At 41.5% G+C, this 22,375-nt stretch overlaps 1 protein-coding gene across 1 annotated transcript; it reads left to right on the top strand.

The window, feature by feature from the left end:
- The first annotated feature begins 755 nt into the window (after window positions 1-755).
- On the top strand, window positions 756-21,922 carry SLC30A8 (solute carrier family 30 member 8). The gene is made up of 8 exons (XM_062627133.1): window positions 756-1,051; window positions 9,139-9,347; window positions 13,185-13,331; window positions 16,372-16,525; window positions 17,031-17,220; window positions 17,623-17,728; window positions 19,985-20,119; window positions 21,128-21,922. The coding sequence occupies exons 1-8, from the start codon at window positions 972-974 to the stop codon at window positions 21,271-21,273; spliced, it is 1,167 nt and encodes a 388-aa protein (XP_062483117.1). The 5' UTR covers window positions 756-971; the 3' UTR covers window positions 21,274-21,922.
- The last annotated feature ends 453 nt before the right edge of the window (window positions 21,923-22,375 follow it).

Genomic DNA, 22,375 nt, shown 5'->3' with positions numbered 1-22,375 from the left:
ATAAATCTCAGAGCACATGTTCTGCAAGTTAAGGGAACTCATCATACACATATTAGGCTACCCATGGTAAAAAAAGACTGCAGTATTTAAATGTAGCACCCAGTGTTTCCTCTCTGCCTATTCTAATCTCCCCTGCAAAGACGGGACACGGGTAGGGATCTCAATCACTTCTACTCATGCTTCTGCCATGATTACAGTAAAACAGACAGCACCAGAGCAAAATTTCCCATTAGAGCTGAAGAGCATGTCTCAGGGCAGGCTGTGAGAGAGGTGAGGCTGGAGGTCTTCTCCCCTCCAGGGACCTTGGCTGCCCAGAGAACTAACAAACAGAATAAAGCAGAAATAACAACTGCTGTCCTTCCTGCCAAAATGGAGATTTCAATAACCTGTGTCACAAACGGCAATAATAAGCAGGCTCCTCTGTTTCAAACCTAGGAGCAAACATGCCAGGGGTAGAAATAAATCTTCAGAGAGATGGCTCAGATTAAAAGGCTTGCACCAAGCCGGGTGAGAGAGGTGTACTTTCCTCCCAGGCCGAGGAAGCAGAAAGGCAAACAGTGGCTTGAATGTTTCCAGGCAAATTGGGCTGTTTTAATTACCTTACCTTCCCTCTCCCTTGACCTCAAGCCAGAGGCTGGGAGAGCACTCACCCCCCGCATGACTGGAGTGCGTATAACAGCATCAAACATGGATGAGAAAAAAGGGGAAACAGGGAGGGAGGCCTGAAACGTCCAATCTGACAGGCTCAACAGGTTGCTGGTTGGAATGTTAGTGACGCCACCAGCGCTAGAAAAGCAGCTTTCTCTCGCAGTGGGTTTATTGAGAAGATTATTAAAGCCTTTTCATTTAAAAACATTGGCAGAGGCTTCTGCGTGAGTCAAGAGGACATTTTTTGCCCACATCCGTTTCCAACAGAGAAAAGAGAGTTTAAGGGGGGAAAAGAACCAAGCAAAACCCCACCAACTTTCCTCATGGCTGCCAAAAAGGGTCTTGAAAGAGTTTGTCTTGTGAGTGAGAGGGACACCAAGAAGTACTCCTTGGCCCTAGACAGGTAACACAACTGTTTTCTTCACTGCCATTGCTTTGTCTTTGAGAGCAATATGAGATCACCAGTATGCTGATGGACTGCAGAAGTCAAAGTATGGGGTGTTTCACGGTGCATACTGGGAACATCTTTCAGTACTTTCAAAATGTTTTGTTTGATTTTTATCTTCCCAAACTTTCTTACTAAATGTGTGATGCATTTACTAGACAGCAGCCTGATGTGTCTGCATCTGTGATGGATTGAAGCAATCTACTGTTGACAAGCATCTCCTGCTATGTATTTTATAAGCTTAGCAGATTTATTGTAAGATGCAAAACCTCATGGATTATGCTGCAACTTTAGGCTGAATTATAATAGCGCTGTTGACACCACATTTGATTCAAGGCTCCTTTAAGCTTGAACGTCTAAATTATCTATTTGGTCTGAAAGAAATGTGATGGTGTTAAGGACTTGATCCTGCAAAACTTTGTTCATGTAGACAGGTCTACCAGACTTGGAGCTGGTGTACTTCTCATTTGCCAGAGAGGTCCTGTGAGTAAATGCTCGCCTGAGTGAGGAAGGACCCTCTGAAAACATATAACATAGCTTGGGTTAAAAAATGAGTATAAATGTCAATCACAAACTAGTTTTGCAGTTGAACTTCTTTTCATTCTTCCTCTTGACTCAGACCAGAAAGTATATTTAAAAGAAAATAGCTGCTCAGTTACAACTTAGCACCTCTTGACATTTCCATTATCTCATTGGTTTTCAGGTTATTTATTGCTTGGCTCTCTTAAAATGCATGGGACAGAAACTTGGCATAAACACTGTCAGTTCAAATGGAAATCTGTCTCTCCATGTTCTTATACTGGGGTCACTGCCATCGTATGTTAGTCATTTGAGTGTCTGGGTTGCTATTTAAATATTATTACATGGCTCCATAAATATACATGGCACTGTCCAGAATGACTTTTGTGGTAATATTTATATCTTCAAAAGATCCCATATGATTCTGCAATTCGTTCTGGTTAGTGAAAGCTCTCAGAGCTTTTTTGATAGTTTGCAGTTTTGTGGGCATAGCTTCAATGCTTGAAGTCCTTTGGCTCTTTTCCACCTCTAGATGCAAGGACATCTCTGGACAAACCCTTTACATGGTGCGGGGTAGGGTGTCCTGCGACAGGGACAGTTGCTAGAATGACTTGTGGGGATGCTCACATTTTCCCTCGTTCACAAAGAACAGAGAATATCCCCAGTGAGAAGAGGGGTATGATGCACACTGGGGACAAGAATCCCTGGCAGCTCATCCTCCCATCTGAGAGCTGACTCACCTTCCGGAGGAGTCAATTTCTTTCTGATAATTATATTTCCATTTAGGATTGAAGTTATTTGGGGTGAATAGCTGCAGCAATTGCAATTGTTGGGCTGGTTGCTGCACATACACCCAACAGCCCCTCAGCTCAAGGTGGGCTCCATAGCAGAGGTCATGAGATGGGTGAGTTACTGCAGTGGTAACACAGCTCTCCAGGAGAAGGACTTCTTGTCCAGGTACGTGGCTTTTGTGCTGCACCTCCTGTTGGCCTTTTTTACCAGGTGGAATTTGGTTAACTACACAATCTCATTACTCTGTCCCAGCAATAACCAGAAACAGGGGCTGAGAACTGGGGTGTCCCTCCTGTTTGAAGAGCTGGCAGCTCATGGCAAGCCCTCGTCCTGCTGCTCCTTGCAGCCGAGTGCCCGAAGATGCCAGCCTCGGGGCCGGAGTGTGGCAGGGGGGATGCAGCCTGCTGGGCTCCAGCTTGCGCAGACTGGCTGTGTGCACAGCTTCAGGTGCCTTAAGCTGATCAGTAGAAATAAGCTCATCTTAGCCTTTGGTATAAATTACCACATTTTTCCGTTCCCTGTATGTAGGCTTAATGAACAGCTCTAATGCTTTCAACAGAATTTATTATGCAAGCAAATTGCCAATTTCTTTGCCATCCCCAGCCTCCTTCTTTTTAATAAATGCCATTATTACAATACACAGGGAACAAAACTGTTTTTATCTTAACCATGTGAGTAGGAAGTCTGAAAACAGACCCCTTTCCCTGCACACAAGGCTGTATGGGGAAGAATGCTCTGTACATTCCAGACCTGCCTGTATTCACTAGTGGGTTTGGATGCATTGAGGTTTGCCGTGCCAGACTTGAAATGCTTGCAAGAGTGTGAGTTTTAACTAACCCCTCTGAAGAATCCTGTAAGCTGTAGGCTTGCCAGGTTCATTCATGTTGTAAAGGACCTCAGGAGATTTCTGGTCCAACTTCCTACTCAAAGCAGGGTCAGCCAAAAGATTGAACAAGGTTGCTCAGGCCTTTATCTGGTTCTAGCTCTCAGGATGGAGACTGCACATCTCCAGCCAATCTGCTCCAATACTGAATTATCCTCACAGTCAATTATTTTACTTATAGTCAGTCTAAACCCCTCTTGTTTCAATTTATGGCCATTGTGAGCATTCTTCCTCCATGCACAGCAATAAAGCTTCATCTTCCTCATCAAAAATACTGGTAGGATGCTTCCAAGTGCTCAAGAACCCACTTTTTTTGCTAGGCTGGGCAAGCCCAGTTCCCACAGAAGTGCTCCATGCCTGGTCACCCTCTGCTGAACCTGTGCCAGTTTATTGATCTTTCCTGTACTGGGCACTCAAAAACTGGGCACAATATTCTGGATGTGTCTCAAAAATCTGTCCCAGGTGCAGGACTTTGCATTTGTTCCTGCCAAATCTCAGATGGCTCCTGCTGATCCCATTCTCCAGCTTCGTTACGGAAGCATTTCCCTTCAATGTATCACTTGCAGCCCTGAGCTGGCATCATCTGCCAACTTGATCAGAGTGCACTCCAACTCCTCCTCCAGGTAACAGAGAAAGGTATTACATGGGTCTGGTCCCAGGATAGGACATCACTTCTCACCAGCCTCCAGGAAGGGTATGAACTTGCATGTAATGGCATCAGGGTCTGAAGCTGGGCGCTCAGAACCTCCTTCTTAATGCAAAACATATTGCCTGTAAGTCATGTCAGGAAAGATTCGTATAATATCTCTTTAAAGTAGGTTTGAATAAAATGTTGGAATAAGGTGCCTGAGATAGTTTTCTATGGTCTTTTTACAGTCACTGCTGGTGGTGGGAGAGCATATCTAGTGAGCAAGATATCCACTTATCAAAGTCTAGGGAATATCTTGACCATATTCCTGACGTTTCCATTAATGAAGACAGGCCACATGACTTTACTTCTTTCTGACAATAGATCAGCACCATATTGGACAGAAATATTCAATATCCCACTGCACAGATCAATGGATTTGCATTAGATTGTACCAACTGCACTGTGAACTAGATTTTGGCTTGATCCAGCATGGACTTCTGGATCTCTGATTATGTTCTTTATATAACAGTATAGTGTGATTTGAATACCATCACACAAGAGAAGCTCAAGACTTCTGGTTTCAAGGTCTTTATTTTGTCTCTGAGACAAGAGACAAGAAAAAAAAAATAATAAAGGAGAGAAATGCTGAAAGCAGGAAAGATGTGTAACACCTCAGGGCTTGTCTTCATGTAAAAATTTTCAATAGAGGACATTAATGTGACTTGTAGTTATTCCTATCTATCAGTGAAGCCTTAGGCTTGTAATTGATTCTTGTCTCCAAGGTTCATTCCAGTAGACAAAAAGTTTGAAGTGAGCCTGGGGGATGATTTCTTCAGGTGGAGATTGATCTTCTATAACAAGCACTTAGGGAATATTTTCTTCTTCTTCTGCCTTCCTGCAGGCAATATGAAAACTCTTATGAGATCAAGAGTCCTCATCAAATAAAGACTTTCCACCACTCCTTGTGCTTTGCAGAAGTCAGTGCTCAGGAAAACATTAGGCGTTTCTTGTGACTTTTGACGGGTTTTAGCTGTGGGCTCTGTGGTTATTCTCCTTTGTACTGGCTTGCCAGCCTGTCCCAGGAGCATACAGTATCTTAGGGGACTCAGCAAAGCCCATCCCATTGCTTTTGTCCTCAGGTGACATTAGAACCCTGTAGAAAAGACAGTGTCTACCCAGTACTGGCCATGCATCGTCTCCATTATGCCCACTTCAGTTATAGCCACTTCACCTCAGAAAAAACATTAGAACCAAGATAGTAAGACGTATGAAAGAGAAATTAAATAACAGGGGTATAACAATGATGCACAGCATCATGAATGATGTGATGAAGGTAAACAGGGAATAGCTATTCATTATTTCTGATAGTACCAGAACTAATTAAAAGAGCAGGCAGGCAGCTTAAGAGTAACAAAGGATGCATTATTTTTACACAAATCATAATTAAACTGTGGAACTCCACACCTTCAAGTCAGCCAGGTTTGTGGAAGAAAGACGTGTAGAAGGCTATTAGACACAAGCTCTGGTTCAGCCGCCTCCCAGCCTCCAGATTTGGGCAACCAGGGAGCAGTACTGCTCTGGATGTGTTCCTTTATCGTACTTTGTCCTTGTGTATTCCTTCATGCTCAGGATGGAGTCTGGATATTTGGCTACATGCATTTTGGTCTAACTCCATGCAGTTGTTGTTTTACTGTTATGCAAAAGGATATTTATTTATTGACAATACATTTATGCATAGATGGCCAGGGTCTCAAAATGCAACCAAATAAAAACCATAGGACAAATTCCCATCTATTAGTCATCTAAATGTTAAGATATATGAATGTTAACCTTTGTTTTGTGCCCACAATAAGGAAAAGGAGAATCTGGACAGCCAGGCTATAAACTTGGAAATATTCAAGACTGGTACACCAGTTGGAATCAGAGTGGTGCCAGCATAAGGGAGGTGACTATGGATTTGATAAATTTTCCTCTGAAGGCAGTTTTATTATCCTTTCAGGCACCAAAAAAAATTACTATGTCCCCTTGTGAAGGAGATGATCTCCTGTGGGAAGTGCAGTGATTTCGCATTTTGTTCTTTTGACTGGGGATCTCATAATGGTCTGGGAGGATGGCAATTATTCCCATCAGCCTGCAGATCAAGGCACCCAACTGATCAAGTGAAAACAAACAAAAGGAAGTTGTAATCAAAAGCTCTTGCTAATGACTTGTGTGGAATCTGCAATATGTATTAACATTTCCTACTTCCCCCCTTCCAGGCACAACTCAGTGGGAGCCCTTCTGTGACATTCCCCTGACTATCTCTGTTACAAAGGAAAGAGAATTTGAAATGGAGGAAAGATTATTTTTTAATCTGGGACTCTGCTTGCAGTGTGCTTGTGCAGAGATCTGACGCTCAAAGGCTACATGTTGCTCTAACACATTCAGAAGGGGTTTATGGTTTGACAGAGCTGATCTCTGCACCTTGAGCTTTTGATTCACACATTTATAAAACTGCCTCTTAGATTCTTTTAATTAGTGGCAGGCTGCTCTTGGAAGAGAAAGGTAATGGTTACGCATGGGAGCTGGCAGGAGTCTTCCTAACTCATCGGGCCAGATGCAGCTCTGTAAGTTCAAAGGGAGCAGCAAATGCTCACCACCTCTGACAGCAGGGCCACTTCTGTTTAGGTACCCTTTACACAGAAAAAAGTGACATTTGTGGGTTTATGCTGTCTCTGTTTGCTTTTGCACATGCTCAGCAAGATCTGCGGATAGTGGTTTCCTACCCCTCATGGTACTCTGAGGTTTTGATAGTTGATGGAGGGACTTGAAGATTAAAACAGGGAGGGGGATCACAAAGCAACCTATTTTGATAACAGCAAGGAAAGGATTTGGTGGCTCAGAAATACGCAGGGGTAATTTTGGCATCCCTGCCCTGACAGGCTGTTGAGCTGATCATGACTCACGTTGTTAAGGTGATTTTAACGTTCAATGCCAGCTGATGAAAATTGAGTTAAAGGGAAATTAATTTTACATTCAAACTATAGGAAAGTTAACTCCAGAGAGGGATCTCAAGAAAGGAAAACTTGCATGCCCTGATTTTCAGGAGGGAGTGGGAGAACTACAGTATTTTATCCACCCATCTCAAAGGAATCGATTTGTGGAACCTTCTGAGGAGCCTGATGAATGTAAAAAAAAGGACGAGAGAAGGACTGGCTGTTGGGGACCTCAGTTGCCAGATGGGCAGCCCATTCCCCAGGCGGCCCAGCTCCATTTGTTTGTTGTTATGGGGAAAATAAAGGAAAACACTTACAAAAGAACTAAGAAAACTCAGTCTCCAAGTATCAGGCATTAAATCTGACCAGTTGCTCTTTCATGTAAGCTCTTCATATATGTACAGAGGGAACCAGTCTCCTCTACTGAGCAAACAGAGACCACATGCTATCCTAGCTGGGAAACAGGCTGACTCAGGGGGACATGCTGCATCCTTGGAACATCTCAATAATATTTACAAAGCTAAATCCACACTGATTATCTACAATTACAGGGCTTGGTTGCTGATGTGGGTCAGCTCTTCTCCTTTTGCCAATACCTCTGTGGTGCTGATGAGCACGAGGGGCTGAGGCATCTGCAGATGCCTCAAAGTTCTGGTGGGACATTGGACTCACAGAGCAGCTGCAGCCCCCTCAAGCTGCCCAAAATGGCAGCTGGAAAAATCTTGTGATTTCAATGCAGTTTTTATCTTGACATGAAGATTGGCAGCCACTGGCATGATTTCTTTCCATTGAGATTTCAGGCATCTTGACACTTCCATAAACAATGCAGAAATGCTACAGAAAGTTGCCAATATCCATGTACTTCCTGGAGCACAGGTCTTCACACACCTGAAGAAACAATTCTTACTGGTCCCATAGGAAAGTCCTTAGTCAGAATAAGGAAAAGAGGCTATCATTGCTGGGGCAGCTAAACCCAGCCCCACATCATGCCTCTATGCTGATTGCAGACTTGGAAACAGCAGCAGAGTTTGCTTCATTCCTGGGTGATGCATGTGGGCTCTGTCCCTGCACACACATCTGTAGCAGGTGGATATATGGATGTTATGCATGTGCATCTGGGCAGGATTCACCTTTTGATGCCACAGTGCATCCCACAAGTCCCAGTACATGGCAGTACATGTTTTACCAATGGAGCTATCACGTTAGGAGCAGCTGTGGCATTAAGTGTTGTATCTGGAGAGGCATAATGGTTTTCAGTTGAGCATCCTGGGTCAGGGTTCAGGGGTTTGTTTTGTTTTATTTGTTCCTATTTGGGGTCTCCTCAGTTGAGAGATGAGGAGGAGGGAATGTCCTTGTACAAACCACCCTGGGGGAGCCTCTGTGCTGCTGTAGTGAAAGCACTACATCATAATCATCCAAGAGCTCCCTTTGTTGCAATGCAATGTACTCCGTCCTGGGCTTCTCTATTGCAATCCCACATTTCCTGCACATGATCCCTCAGAAGGACAGCATTGAGATTTTGTTGCAGAGCACATGTGGATGGGAAATCACCTTGTGATGGAGTAATGCTCAAAGAGCCACTTCTGAGGAACTTCTTGACTTTCAATGGTATCAGTGGCACAAAGGGGTCAGCATACTATGGAGAACTGATTTATTTGATTTTTTCAAGTCTCTTTAACCTTTTTGGCTAATATTATCTATGCCAGGCCCCTCTGGGAGATTGACAGCTTTTGTACATATGGGGAAATTTAAGATAAAATAGTTCCACTTGCAAAGAAAGGAAAGAAATATCTTTAGTCACTTATATTTGAGAAAAATAAGACATTTCTTTTTTTCTAATTGTCTTCCCAACAAATCTCTTGGGAATAAAAGAATGAAAATTTCTGTAGAATTGTCTTCATGCTATGCTGAATCTTGCTACTGTTTGCATGAGGTATGACTTTATCACACAGTGTGCATAAAATACACAGCCTAAGAAAGACACCCCATGCTTCATAAACTGCTAAAGGATGTAGGAAAGCCTGAAGATCTGGGACCTATAGCCAGAGCAGTCATTTCATGAGCAGCTCACTCCTGCAGAGCTCTGCCTGTGCAAGTAAGCCTCTTCTATGCTCTGCTCTGCTGTTCCCAACGCCGCTTTTACCTTTTGAAAGCATTAATTACATAGTTTCTGGGGCTGCAGGTCTAGATGCTCAAATCATCAGGGTTTTTCTGTTTTAACCTTCTCTTTCTTTCAATCCCAAAGGATGAGCTGGCATCAGAAGAATTTAAATGAAGACAGGCAGCAGCAAGAAGCAGAAGTTACTGAAGCTAATCCAGTGTATCACTGTCATTTCTACTCACAGGCCTATGAGAACAGAAAAAGGGAGCAGCATCAAGCCAGGAGGAAGCTCTGTGTAGCATCAGTAATTTGCATCTTCTTCATGATTGCTGAGATTACAGGGGAGTATGTTTGCCCAAAGAGAGCTCAGTTTGGTGCCCAGCACAGCTGTATTCATGCCCTTTCATATGCACTCTGACTGCAGGGACCCCTGATGCACACAGGTCAGCCCATATGGGCTAAAACAACTCCTTTCTCCTCAGTTAAAAAAAAATGCATGATTTTTTAAATGTGAAATTATCAAAGCATTTTCTAATGATTGCATCTGTGTAGGAACACAAAGATCACTTAACGGTCTGAACTGCTCTCCCAGGTCTTTAAGCTGAGTTAAAAGTGGCTTGCATGTCTGAGCATCATGTCAGAAAAGGTTTCTCATAAATTAGGCTATATTTTTTTGGAAGAGATTAAAAGATTTCACATATTTATCCAGGCCAATGAGACCTCAGCACTGATGAAGGTTGCTAGCAGCAGGGTCTGATACTAAATGCAACAGTCTTTGCAAAATCCATGGAAATTCAGGGCCAGATTCACCATCTGTTTCTCTTCAGTTAAGTCAATGTGTTTATACCAGGGCATGTTTGTCTTTGAATTGGCCTGCTGGTGTGTCTCTGGATCAATTGAAGATTATTCCCCTGTCTAATTAGCTTTCACTTCTGGACCCATTCTATAATATCCAATATAAGTATTTGGCTTATTCATAGAGCATTAGCTTTCATTTTGTCCCACCAATGTGCTCCCTGCATGGCTTCTGTGGTACTTATACCCACCTGATAGCTCCTGGCTCTTTAATTTCCCCTTCTTTGCAGTGAGGTGAGGCAGGGTAAGCCATGAGGAATCCCACACACTTTTGCCACTCCTGCCCCTGGAGATGTAGCAAAAATCAGGTAGGAAGGCCTCTGAAACCCGTGCTTTCACAGCTTCAACAGCTCTGGAAGCCCTATGAAAATAAAATAGGAAGGCTTTCTCTTCCCCAGAGGCAAGAAGTGAGACTCTGAGAGAGCCAATGCATTTCTGTCTCCTCCCCTGGCTTTCAAACGCATCAGAGGCTTCTCCCACTCTTCTCTCCCAGGTGCTTCCTCTGCATGAAGCCCTGTTTGTAGGTCATCTGCATTTCCCCCATGAAAACTGGTGCATACCATGAATATCCATGCAGTTATTTCCATGCTAGAAGTGATGCATTATTAACAAAACCATATAATCAGTAGGCTTAAGTTTGGCGAATGCAGCAATGTTAGAGGATAATTGGAAGGACAGATGATACGTTAACTAAATGTTTCATTTTGCTTAATGAATCATACAGCTTTTTTGCAGTGACAGTTTAAGTAACAGGCTTGAAGACCATTTTGCTTCAGACCATTAAACTTTGACAAACCAGTTATTAACTGCTGTTACAGACAGCGGTCTATAGAGATTTTTGTAATTATGAGCCATACATTTAATTTTTGTAATTGTTAGGCTATACTGGCTCTGCCTGATGACTGACCATTGAGTGACTGACAATTTCTGCTGCTTTGTGGTATACAAAGCTATAAACATCCACTGTAGGCAATACTAAGTCATAAAGGCCACTTGTTGGGATCATTGATACACAGCAATAAAAGCCTGTAACTGTTAGACAGCCTTTACTCTTGAAAATGAAGAATATGTTCCCCTTTCTGCTCCTCTTAAGGGCAAACAGCTTCTGTGGGCTTTATTATGCTAAACAGAAGAAACAAAGCTGCATCACTCCCAAAGAGGTTGAACAGTTGTGCTTCCTTGAAACCCTAGATCTTTCCATGATTTTTCTTCTCAAGCCATCTGTGCTTGTCCTCACTGTCCTCCCAAAAGGGGCACAGTTGGCTGAGCCTGATACACCAACTGTTGCCCAAAGACTATTATCTTCTGTTTTTCTAGTGCAGATCCATCACAGTCTCCATAGATCTGGAAATACTAGTCAAACTGATTACACCCTATGTACAGCCCTGACATAAAAGTGCTTTCGAAGGATTTTTAGTGGCTAAGGACTAAATGTGGATTTCAAAGTAGTTTATTTCCATTTGGGCACTAGAAAGAGAGACATGTGTCCTCATATCTAAAAGGAATATAAAGACTTGACCACGTTGCAAAGATAAGCAGACCAAGATCTCAGAAACTCACCCAAAGCATTAATTATGCCAACAATACATAAAACAATAATTGCATAATGTTTTTGAAAGATGGCAGGCTGGAAGCAAGCTTTTGTAATGCTGTCCCACAGAACACGGAAATACAGTGTCAAAAATGCAATAGGGTTTTTCAGGCAGCTTGTGCTCTATATATTTTTTTGCTCAAAGATAGCTGATGCCTTGGTTGTTAACATCTGTGCGCTGTCAGATAAGCCTGCTTCCTTCTGCCATGCAAAATTGCTTCCCACTTGAGAAACAGCTACCCTGTAAACAGTGAAAGCCAAAGAGCTGTGTTGTGGGCAAAAAATACACGTGCATTTACAGCTGCCTGCTCTGGGAAATCCCTATTCTGATGAATTTTTAATTTCACTGCAAGAAATGAGATGCCCCCAAATTCTGCAGTCTTGCTTGCCCCCTTTTGGAAAGTAACTTTCAGCTGTAAATGGGATGAATATTGAGGCAGCAGAGAAAAATAATATATGTCCTGTATGTGCAATATACATTCTCCTGTGGTGACAAATCGTAGTGTTAGGTATTCTAATCTAAAAATCTGTATATGGGAGGAAATTAAACAGATAGTCCATCCTGCTGGCATGAAGACTTTCAATCTATAAGGAAATGAGAGATGTCTACATGTCCCTTTGGCAGAGGTATCTTGCTAATGGTTTGAATGAGGCATTTTATGATGTTTTTCAGGATTCATTGATTCTCATATGGGTTGTAGTCAGGAGGAACAGGTGAGCTGAAATTAATTAAATGACTGAAGTATGGAAATATTGCCAAAAGCAGAAACCCGATGTTTTGGCTATGATATTTCACGCTTCCCTTTTTCTACATTGCTACTCTGACAAAGATTCCCCTGCTATAACAAGCTCACAGGACAGCTTCCTGCCTGTGATTCTTGTCATGTCCTGCAGCCATCAGCAGCTGAAGTACTTTAGAGCAATCTTTTAGTTCCTTTGGATTTGCCTTTAGCCCTGAGACATGGTTAGAAAAGTTTGGCAAAATAATGCTATTTGGCTTACTGGGTAAAATAAATGTGGTTTCAGCCTGATATATTTATGGGGTTTTGTATTTTTCACAGAATTCACATGAAACCAAAACCCCCCAAAGTAAAATGACATTCAGCCACATTTTTTGAGCTCTAGCAGGAGAATTAAATCATGCATTACAGATGCAAAATGATAGATTAGTCCTATGAACAGAACATTTTTCTCTACGCCTTCACCAAAATGGCTGGTTGTTTATCACAGCTTTCTACTGGGACCTTTGCTTTTATTCCTGTTTTAGTGTTGCCTGTGACAAATAAACAGTTGGGCATCCATCCATCCAAAACTCGGGAAGAACACTCATATTTTCCTATGACAAATAGGAAATTAATCCCATAAGCTAAGTCTCTGAGTTTCTGTATATAAATATAAATATCAGTGATCTGTGAAAAGATAGTGGGAGGGTACTGGAAATGTGATCACTAATACTTTCCTGAAGAAATCTGATATTAAAATAGACACATTAAAACTGTCCAATAGTAACATCACTAATGTATCACTATTCTTATTGTCCTTCTCAAACAAAGAAGTTTGGCTTATTTCTTCATACCTTTCACCACATGAGCAAGGTACGAAATGAAGCTACCATTGAAGATTTCTGAGTCATGCATTGAAAATGGAATGCTCCCTTTGATTCACAGCAAAGCAGGTCTTGAGTTTGATCTGATCAACTCAAATGTCTGACCAGAGCCATGATACGGATGCGTATTTCACACAGGTGGGCATATTGCTGGGAGCCTGGCTGTGATCACCGATGCGGCACACATCCTGGTGGACCTGACAAGCTTCCTCATCAGCCTCTTCTCACTGTGGCTTGCCTCCAAACCTCCCACCAAACAGCTGACTTTCGGATGGCACCGAGCAGGTAGAAAATGTGTCACAGTATGAATGTGTGGAATGGGAAAGGGAAGTCATCATAGCCAAGGACTGGAGAACGTGCTGATGTCCCACAGCTCTGCAGATAGAGATAGTGCACTACTGCTCTTAAAGCCTCCAGGACACATGGCAAACAGACCAAGCCAGTAAGCTTCAAAGAAGTGAAGAGCACAGTCATGTCTTACCTACAAACATATCTTTCAGTTCATTTATGTAGTTTTGGGGTGGTGCTAGCTTTGGCTGAAATAACAGCAACTTCCCTCAGTGACTTGAGTGTGAGGAGGGCTGAGTCCTCAACCTACTATGAAACACAAGTTTCTATAAAAGTAGTAATACCCATTAACATGAGGGTCTACTCCATTTATAGAATGATTATTATTATTATTATTACATTATTCTTTAGACAAAAATGTTCTACTTGTAGAAAAGTGCTATCCTTTAATATTTACCATTTCTCAAATGGCTCTAGACACCTATGCACCTGAACTGAGGACTCAGACTATAAATGCTTCAAGGCTATACACTCTGAAGGTCCAGAAGCAGCTTCTGATGCAAGATGCCTGTAGGCCAAGGTTGCTTGTAGCTGCAGAATGTACAAGGGAAGACATATGCCATAAGAATCATGTCTTTATATTTCTACATAAGTATATTCTACCAACTTTGCTGGAAACAAGCTGCTGGGTGAAACAGGGGCTTAATATGACTGAAGCACGGCTGGCATTATATAGACAACATAGAGCTGAATTTTGCAGCCTTAGTAAACTACTACTTGCCATCAGCTGACCTAAAATTACTTTTTGTGTTTATGTTCTCTTAGCCTGGGAAGAAAGGAAAACTCTCTTGCTGACATTCATGAGGTTCATGATGTTCATGAGGCTACCTGAGGTTCAGCCACCCCATGCAGCTTCACCCTCAGTCTGTGTTAGATTTTTTTTGTTTTTTGTAGTTACAATGCAGAACTTCAGACCCAAACTTTTACTGTCTTTTTATCCCAGTAGCAAAGAGAGCCTTGCATCAAATGTTAGTGGCTAGTTAATTGCATTCCATGATAGTTATCCTGTTTCTTGTTTATTTTCCTCCCTATATTTCCAGTTTAATATGCAGGTGCATACCTTAATAGAGTAACAGAGGGCAGTCAGGGAGCTGGCAAAGTCACTGTGCAATGACTACCAAGGCTTTGCAGCTGCAGCCCTCCGTGACACTGGGAGCTGTTTTTTCACTTCTTTTCTCAGACTGATAGGTAGGGTTTGTCAAGCAAAGACTGTGTATGACAGGGCTCAGGTTTGCAGAAACCACTTGAATGCCTCCTATGCTCTAAGCCAGAACCAGGCAGCAGAACCAGTCAAGTGGTTCAAATTCAATGAAATCCTTCAGAAACATGGCTAGAAGCACAATATTGAATAAGACTGATAGTGTGAGCCAGACCTACCTCCAGGTAGGAAAGCTCTCTTTAAGCTCAGTTTCTTTATTTCTGGCATGATTCAGAGATTCCCAAACAATCCCGCACTATTGTTTGCTCTGTCAGTGCCAGTAGTGATGAAGAAATCTTGAGTAAAGCAATTAGTACTGCCGAACTGGTTTGTAAGCTTAACTAAACGTTTGCTAATACACTACATTGAAAAGTATTTTTACCTATGTAATACAGATGACCTCTAACACATTCAGTTGTGGAGTATATGCACACATGCACACAGATTCACTCGGGTGTTCCCAAAAGCTGTTGACTCCTTTCATGCCAATGATAGCATAACCATCAACACCTTCAGCTGGGCCAAATCTGCAAGGTTTCAACCTGTAACTTGCAGAAAATATAAATACCAGCTGTGCTTTATGTTAGCCTTCCTTTAAGCAAGACTAGATTGCCCTAAGAGTGTGCTTTCATTTATTATTTGTCAATTTTAAACAAAATAGTTATTTTGATAAGCGTCTGAAGCCTGGCCTGCTGCAAAAGGTGTGTCCCTCATAAAAATATATTCAAAGCCATAAGATGAGTTTCAGCTGCTTTCATGGGCTGTGCCAGTGCAAGTTTGTGCAAGTGGTTTGCTGTTTATGGCTTATCTACTGCCTTTCACTTTACTGTGAGCTTTCATTTACCTACGTATTGTCTCAGCTGCACTCATAACGTGACACATTTACCCATTCAAGTCACATGGCAATTACTAGTCCCACATTCTATTAAAAACATGCTGCGCATTCGCATGAGCATCCTTGGACTTCTCCTCTGGCAGTTCAATAAGAGGTGGCCTTGGGGACTGGATTTATTTGAGCCCAACTCAGAGCCAATAGAGACAAAATTAAATTTCACTGCCCCAGGGAAAAAAATAAATTCTTTGTCCTTTCATGCTGGCGGCACAAGAATGATTTTGTGCTGCTGGCAGGATGAGTCCCAGGAGAGAGGAAGAAGAGGTTTTGCTGGCAGGACCTCACTGGGGGCTGTCACTGGCCCTCTGAGGTGTGAAGAGACAAGTGGTGTGCAGAAACAAGGGAGGCAATTGAAAAGGGCTCATGTCTGACAGCAGGTTTGGGTGAGCCAAGCCTCTCTCTTTCCCTCCAATCTCTTACCCCACGACCAAGACAATCTTGTTTGAGAAGGAGGGCTGGTTCCTGGGGTCTTCACACCAAACCAGCAGGGCCAGGCAACTACATCAGATGTAAAAGAACTGCTCTTTCATTCTTTCTTCCTATTACAGCTTCTTTTGATAGGAGCTCAAAAACTCCACAAACGACCTTTTTCATCTCTTCTACCTCTCCAAATGCCACATGAAATCAACACTGGAAAGGGGACAAAAGTAATAGCAGATAGAACAGGGTTAAGCCATCACATGGATAGGGCTGCCCTTGGCAGCCACTGGATTTCCTACGATCAGAAGGGGTTTTGGCCCATTCCTTGTGAGCATCAAGGCTGCAAATATACAAGAACTCTCTCAGCTATAAAGCTCACAAACTTGGATATATTTCCATCAGACTCTTTACCATTTTTTGCATTTCTGCTATGATTCCTGCTAATATCAGATTGTTTTAATTCCTAGAAATTCTGGGAGCTTTGCTGTCTATGATAATCATTTGGATGGTGACTGGTGTGTTGATATATTTGGCTAGCTTGAGGCTGCTACACCCTGATTACAATATTGATGCTACAGTGATGCTCATTACCTCTGCTTGTGCCGTGATCGCCAACATCCTGTAAGTTAGTTTTCCTCTCCAGTATAACTTTTGAACCTTGAACCTGCTGCTGCATTTCAATAAAAAACAACAGAGAGATATTAATCTCAAAAATATTGTTTATGAGCTTCATGAAGATATGGAAAAGGGTAGAGAAGAGACATCTTGCTTTTCACTGAAGGATGAAGTTGCTCTCTTCCTTCCTGTTAGCTGTGACACTTGGAAGGGAGATTATGAATGCAGGAAAAAATTAATCTCCATCTCACTTTTTATTAGATGCCAGAGCATTCAAGAAATTTATAGAAAATGAGGCCTCATTAATTACCCCATTCACAGACTTTCTGGTTTGCATGCAAAGCACTGAAACACCTAGGAATTTTCTGCTTAGCCACTCTGCATTTTTACCTAATGTGTTTGATTTTGCTGTTCAGAAATCAGAAGTGAGAGGGGTGATGATGTGTGTGACATCGCTGCTTTCAGAGGTGCAGTAACCCCATTGATATTTTCAGCTTTACATCTCTTGCAGACTAAGCCTGATTCTGCGCCAGACTGGACACGGGCACAGCCATGGGGCACAAGCCAAGGAACATGTGTCAGCCCCTCTGGAAAAGCCAGCTCTGAGCAATGCCAGCCTGCGGGCAGCCTTTGTGCACGCCATTGGAGATCTGTTCCAGAGTCTTAGTGTGCTAATTAGTGCACTTATTGTCTTCTTTAAGGTTAGTTTCATTAGTTCACTTGCCTTCTTTGCTATTAAGGACAATTTATATTCATAGAATTGTGACACGGGGTACTATGGAAATATTTTCTCTGTCTTAATGATATACATCGTAATTTAGTCAAAGACAATTACACTTATTCTTGGTAATTGAAATGGCTGCCGAGAGTATAACAGTTGCTTCTTGGTGTTTCAACTTCACAGAGGATACTTTGGAGTCTCTCCCTTTCTTCATCTGTAGTGCCTTCATTCTCTGTGCTGAGGCTCCCTAACTGGCAAAGGATGTCAACACTCATTCTGGACTAGATGAATGGAATGTATTATTCTTTGAGATTAACTAATTTAAAATGGCAATAACCAACAGTAATGTAATTAACAAAATGATGTGTTCGTGTTTTTCTAGCCAGAATACAAAATAGCTGATCCAATCTGCACATTTGTGTTTTCCATCTTTGTTTTGGCAACGACCATCACCATTTTAAGGGATATTTTGATTGTGTTAATGGAAGGTAGGACCTCATTCCAGAATCAATACAGTTATATTTTGCGGGTTTTTTTTCCTCTCTCTTTCTACATAATGTTTATACTCACTGACAAAAGCATAATAGCACACTTCTGTATTGGTTTCCAATATTCTTGTAATTCTGATCATACTTTGAACCTAATTACAGTTTTAATCAAAACTATTTTCTACAATTACACTAGAAGATTTATACATATGACAGTTTTCATAACAACCTATGTACTGGTGTTCTGTTAACGAACTCCCAATGTGTTCCTAAAGCTGAGCTGGTTTTGTTTGTTTTTTGTGTGACATTGCATTTTACCACCTCTCATATTTTTTGGAATATGAGAGATCTACTCTCTTTGTTCATTTCCTTGACCGAGGCTGTGCTTTTAACTGTGTCTGTGAAATAGGCTGAGTGCAAGATGCAGAAGTTTAAAAGATTTTAGTTATGCCAGTCCAGAAAAACAAGCCAATGGAGCTTTCCAGTCATGTACAGGTACAAGGAAATAGACAATTCTCAGCACATCACAGCAAGAACTATGCTGAGCAGTATTTAATTCTATCAGATATGGGCCTGATCACTTGGTTTGCAAGGCTAAATGACTTGAGCAGTCATAGATGCATGCTTTTGCCTTCCTTACAGTGAATAACATAATGTAACCTCTTTCTCAGCTAGGAAGACATAAGGATCAAAGGGAAAAGTAATTGTAATAGAGTAGGTTTAGAATGGATGTGAGTTACTCAGTGACTGTCTGCCTGTTTTTTTACCTCTCTCACTTCTTTTTTACTGTTTTTTTACTTCTCTCTTTCACTTCTGTCTTTTGTTTTAAGACAGAAAATTTCCAATATTGTGTCTTTATTCTAGGGTTGGCTTGCTTTCAGTGGCTGTGAGATAGAGATATATTTATATATATATATATGTGTATATATATAGCTGTGTACTTAGACAGAGTGCAGCAACTGCCAGCATCTTGGTTGCCAAAACAATCAGAAGATCCCTTGATTACTGCAAATAAAAATCAAAGCTCCACTGACACTCAGGGGTCTCTTTCTCAGGGCACTGATTCCCAGAAGTGCTTTTGTGCCAAGACTGGCCATGCTCAGTTTCCCTCTGCAGCAAGCCCTTGCACGCTATGCTTCTGAGGAGGTCCCTGAAGCCAGTCTCCTACCTCCTACAGAGCATATTCTGCCCAAAATTTTCTAAAGATAAATTGGATGCTGGAGTTGGTATTGGAGGTGGCCCTTACCACAGGCATCCAGTCTGTCCTGGGGTGTCAGCCACACAGCCCCTGCAACTGACTGTGTCATGCAGGCGCTGACTGCCTGTGGTTTTCTCCAAAAAGCATGTAGCATGTTCATGTCAGCATCAAATTCTTCTAAGTCAGTACTCCACATAGCATATCATTGTTGTTATAAATAGATAGGACAAAACATAAAACACTGAAGTCATTTTCATTTATGGCATGACGAAGTTAAGCAATATTGTGCTTGTCATTATGATATTTCATAACTGCTGGCATTAAAAATATTTTTCAGTTTGCTGATGTAAGTGAAACATGATGAGTGATGAGCATAACTGTTCATGAGGGTATAGAGGTGCATTTCCCCTCTGCCAGCTCGTACTCCAGGAAAATCTGTAGTTAAATTCCTTGGTCAAATTTGGATTTAGATTAAATTCTGACTCTCATGCTGCAACTCACCCTATCACAATTGTCCTCACTCTGAATGAGGGCCACCACCGTCATCCTCTTTTGTAAGAAGGCTGATCTAGGAAAACAATCACTGATCTACTGAATAACTACACCTGGGATCTAATCTCATCTAAGATTCCCCAGTCAAACCATTTTAATCTTTATGTTTATCTTTCCCTCTATGCTAAGCAGATGCTTTTCTATTGTGTAAATGTATTGAGGGTAGAATCCCCAAGACATGTTAACGTGATGCCATAAAATCTGCACTCACAAAAGATGTTGGTGCAAAACTAAGACAGTATCGGGCTAAACATCTTACTTCCCTATGTAAACTGAGCCCTCAGAGTATCATCTCCTAAAATATGCATGAGTCTCATTCTTCCACGGGGAAGTATAAAACAAGAGATACGATTAAATTTCACATTGAACTCTGAAATGAAAAAGCATTGAATATTTTTATTAAAATTATACATCCAAGTGAATAAAGGTTCATGACGCACTTTAGTCTAATGATCATTATTCTTATCTCTCACTTACTTTTTTTCCCCACCAATTTCTCCTTTAAGGAACATCAAAAGGATTTGCTTATGATGAAGTGAAGGCAAGAATTTTAGCAGTTGAGAAAGTGGAATCTGTTCACAACCTTCATCTTTGGTCTTTGACAATGAATCAAACTATTTTATCTGCTCATGTCGCCACAGGTCAGTAAATTTCTCTGAACAGGGAGGAAGTATTCAGCTGCTGCCTAGTAAAGGTCAGTCTCTCCTGACTGGGATACAACTGACTCTATCACTGTTGCTTTTTAAAACAAATGTCATCATTTTGTTGGCAAAATAACAACAGCATCAACAACAAAAACTCTCAAATCTTTCTCACAGAAATCTTGCCAAAACACCAGGGGCAGCTACTTAGCCCAGAACCTGAAAACTGCAGAGATTGTGGAGCAAGGACGCAAGCTACAAGATATTTTAAATAAATAAGAACTAGACCCAGGCTGATTTTTTTTTCATGATATCAGACAGGGTTTGGAGTGGATTTGTCAAACTTGAAAACTGTTGATCCCTGTAAGAAGAATTTACAGGGCAAATCTGCATTCCTGATTCATCTCTAACTGTAAAATGACCTTTAAACATAGCTTGGAGTGCAGCTGTAACTCCAGGGAAACAGTTCGTCTTTAAATGCATTTTTTAAAATGTAGACCTTATCCCTGTTGACGAACTCTCCAATATCTGCATCAATTTTCTTATTTATCTGTTTGCTTGCACATGGTAAGGTTTATTTAAGAAAAAAATTCCACCTCTGTTTGGCCAACAATGGGGTCAGAAATTCAATCCTTTATGGAGTTTCCACTTCCCCAAAAGACTGGGTCTATCAGCCACTTGTATCTGTGTGTATCACTTGGCACTGCTGCTACTCCCTGACTGGATGAACTAATCTTTATTAACTAGTCCTGCTTTCCTCCAGCCTTCTGCCAAACTGATTTTTTTTGGTGATTACTCTTAGCTCAGCTCTTGCCAAAATTGCATGTTCTGACCACATTTAAAAGAACAAACTTCTGCTGATGTGCGGGTTCCTGAAAGGAGGATAAAAAGGACAAGAAACAAACTTCTTATTAGGAGTTTGCTGATAGTTTCTGTCAGTAAACACTTACTCTTCTTTAAAGTATTATATTCTATGCATTTTGATTATTTTCTTCTTGCTATCTGTAGCAGACACAGAGGACAGCCAGGAGATTTTGAGAGATATTACCCACGCACTGTTTGAGCACTACAGCTTCCACTCCATTACCATTCAGATTGAGTCGGGAGAGGATCAGAAACATGACTGCATCTTCTGCCAAGATCCCAGGGATTAAAGGGAGCAGTGTGCTATGCATCCCTCTTACAGGTCAATGGAGAATGTATGTGCTGGTTGTACATAATTGATTAACAACAAATGGTAATTAACTGAACTAAAAAGCCTTGCTACTGCAAACAGTGGATGGACCTTTATTTGTTAACACCACCTAGCAGCAGAGAACATGTATATAGGTCCATCCATCAGCTAATTTACCTGTCCATCAGGGGTTACTTTCAATTACAAGAGAAACTATCTAAATTATTCTTGACTAGAGCAGCAGATTGGCACTAAAGCAACATCAAGTGTGCCTGTTTGTAATCACAGGTAACGAAAAACTAATCAACCTTCAAATTACCAGCAGACCAATTAGCAAAAATGTAATGAAACATAAGCTTGATGTCACCAAAGATCAATACTTACTCAGGGTAAAAGAAAATTTAAATTAGCAGGAGGGATGAAAAGATCTGGGAAAGAAAAAGATGGTGGCATGTGCTTTCCCTGCCTTTTGGCAGACACCCCTCCTCCTGCATACTAAGGTGAGTATCAGTTGTGCACCATACTCTGCAGTGCAGATCACAAAAGAATTAACTCCATTCTCATTTGGCAAATATTACTCTTATTGGCAAATAAATTATTGGCAAATAAAAACTCTATTTTTTAGCTACCCCTATCTATTTTGCAGCTACCATCAGCCAGACATGGGCAGCATTCTGTACTATCAAGACAAGGGTTGGAACTGGATGATCTTAAGGGGCTTTCTAACCCAAACCTTTCTATGATTCTGTGATTCTATGATTTTGGGTTGTTTGTGTCACAAGATACCTCTGGGTCATGACAATAAAATAAAGCAGAAAAAAAAAATAATTAGGAAAAGAAAAGACTGGGGGCAATTGTGAACATCATGTCTAGTGTCCTCCATAGCATGGCCTGTGGGGTGTCACTAATGCTGCATCCCTGAAGTCATACCAGACAATTAAAAAATCCTTTGGTGTATCACACAGCTATCCACTGTATCATGCTCCTTCAGGCAGCTGATACCCACATTTCCTAACAGGACGTGTTAAGTCTTTCTCTTCAGCATACCTGGTAATGGTTACTGGGGAACTATGAGCAAAGAC

The sequence above is a fragment of the Pezoporus occidentalis genome, unplaced genomic scaffold (assembly GCF_034315485.1).
Source record: "Pezoporus occidentalis ecotype Australia unplaced genomic scaffold, CSIRO_AGI_Poc_V1 ctg3, whole genome shotgun sequence".
NCBI classification, from domain to species: Eukaryota; Metazoa; Chordata; class Aves; order Psittaciformes; family Psittacidae; genus Pezoporus; species Pezoporus occidentalis.
Note: the sequence above shows the minus strand (reverse complement) of the source record. Positions and strands in the feature narration are given on the sequence as shown.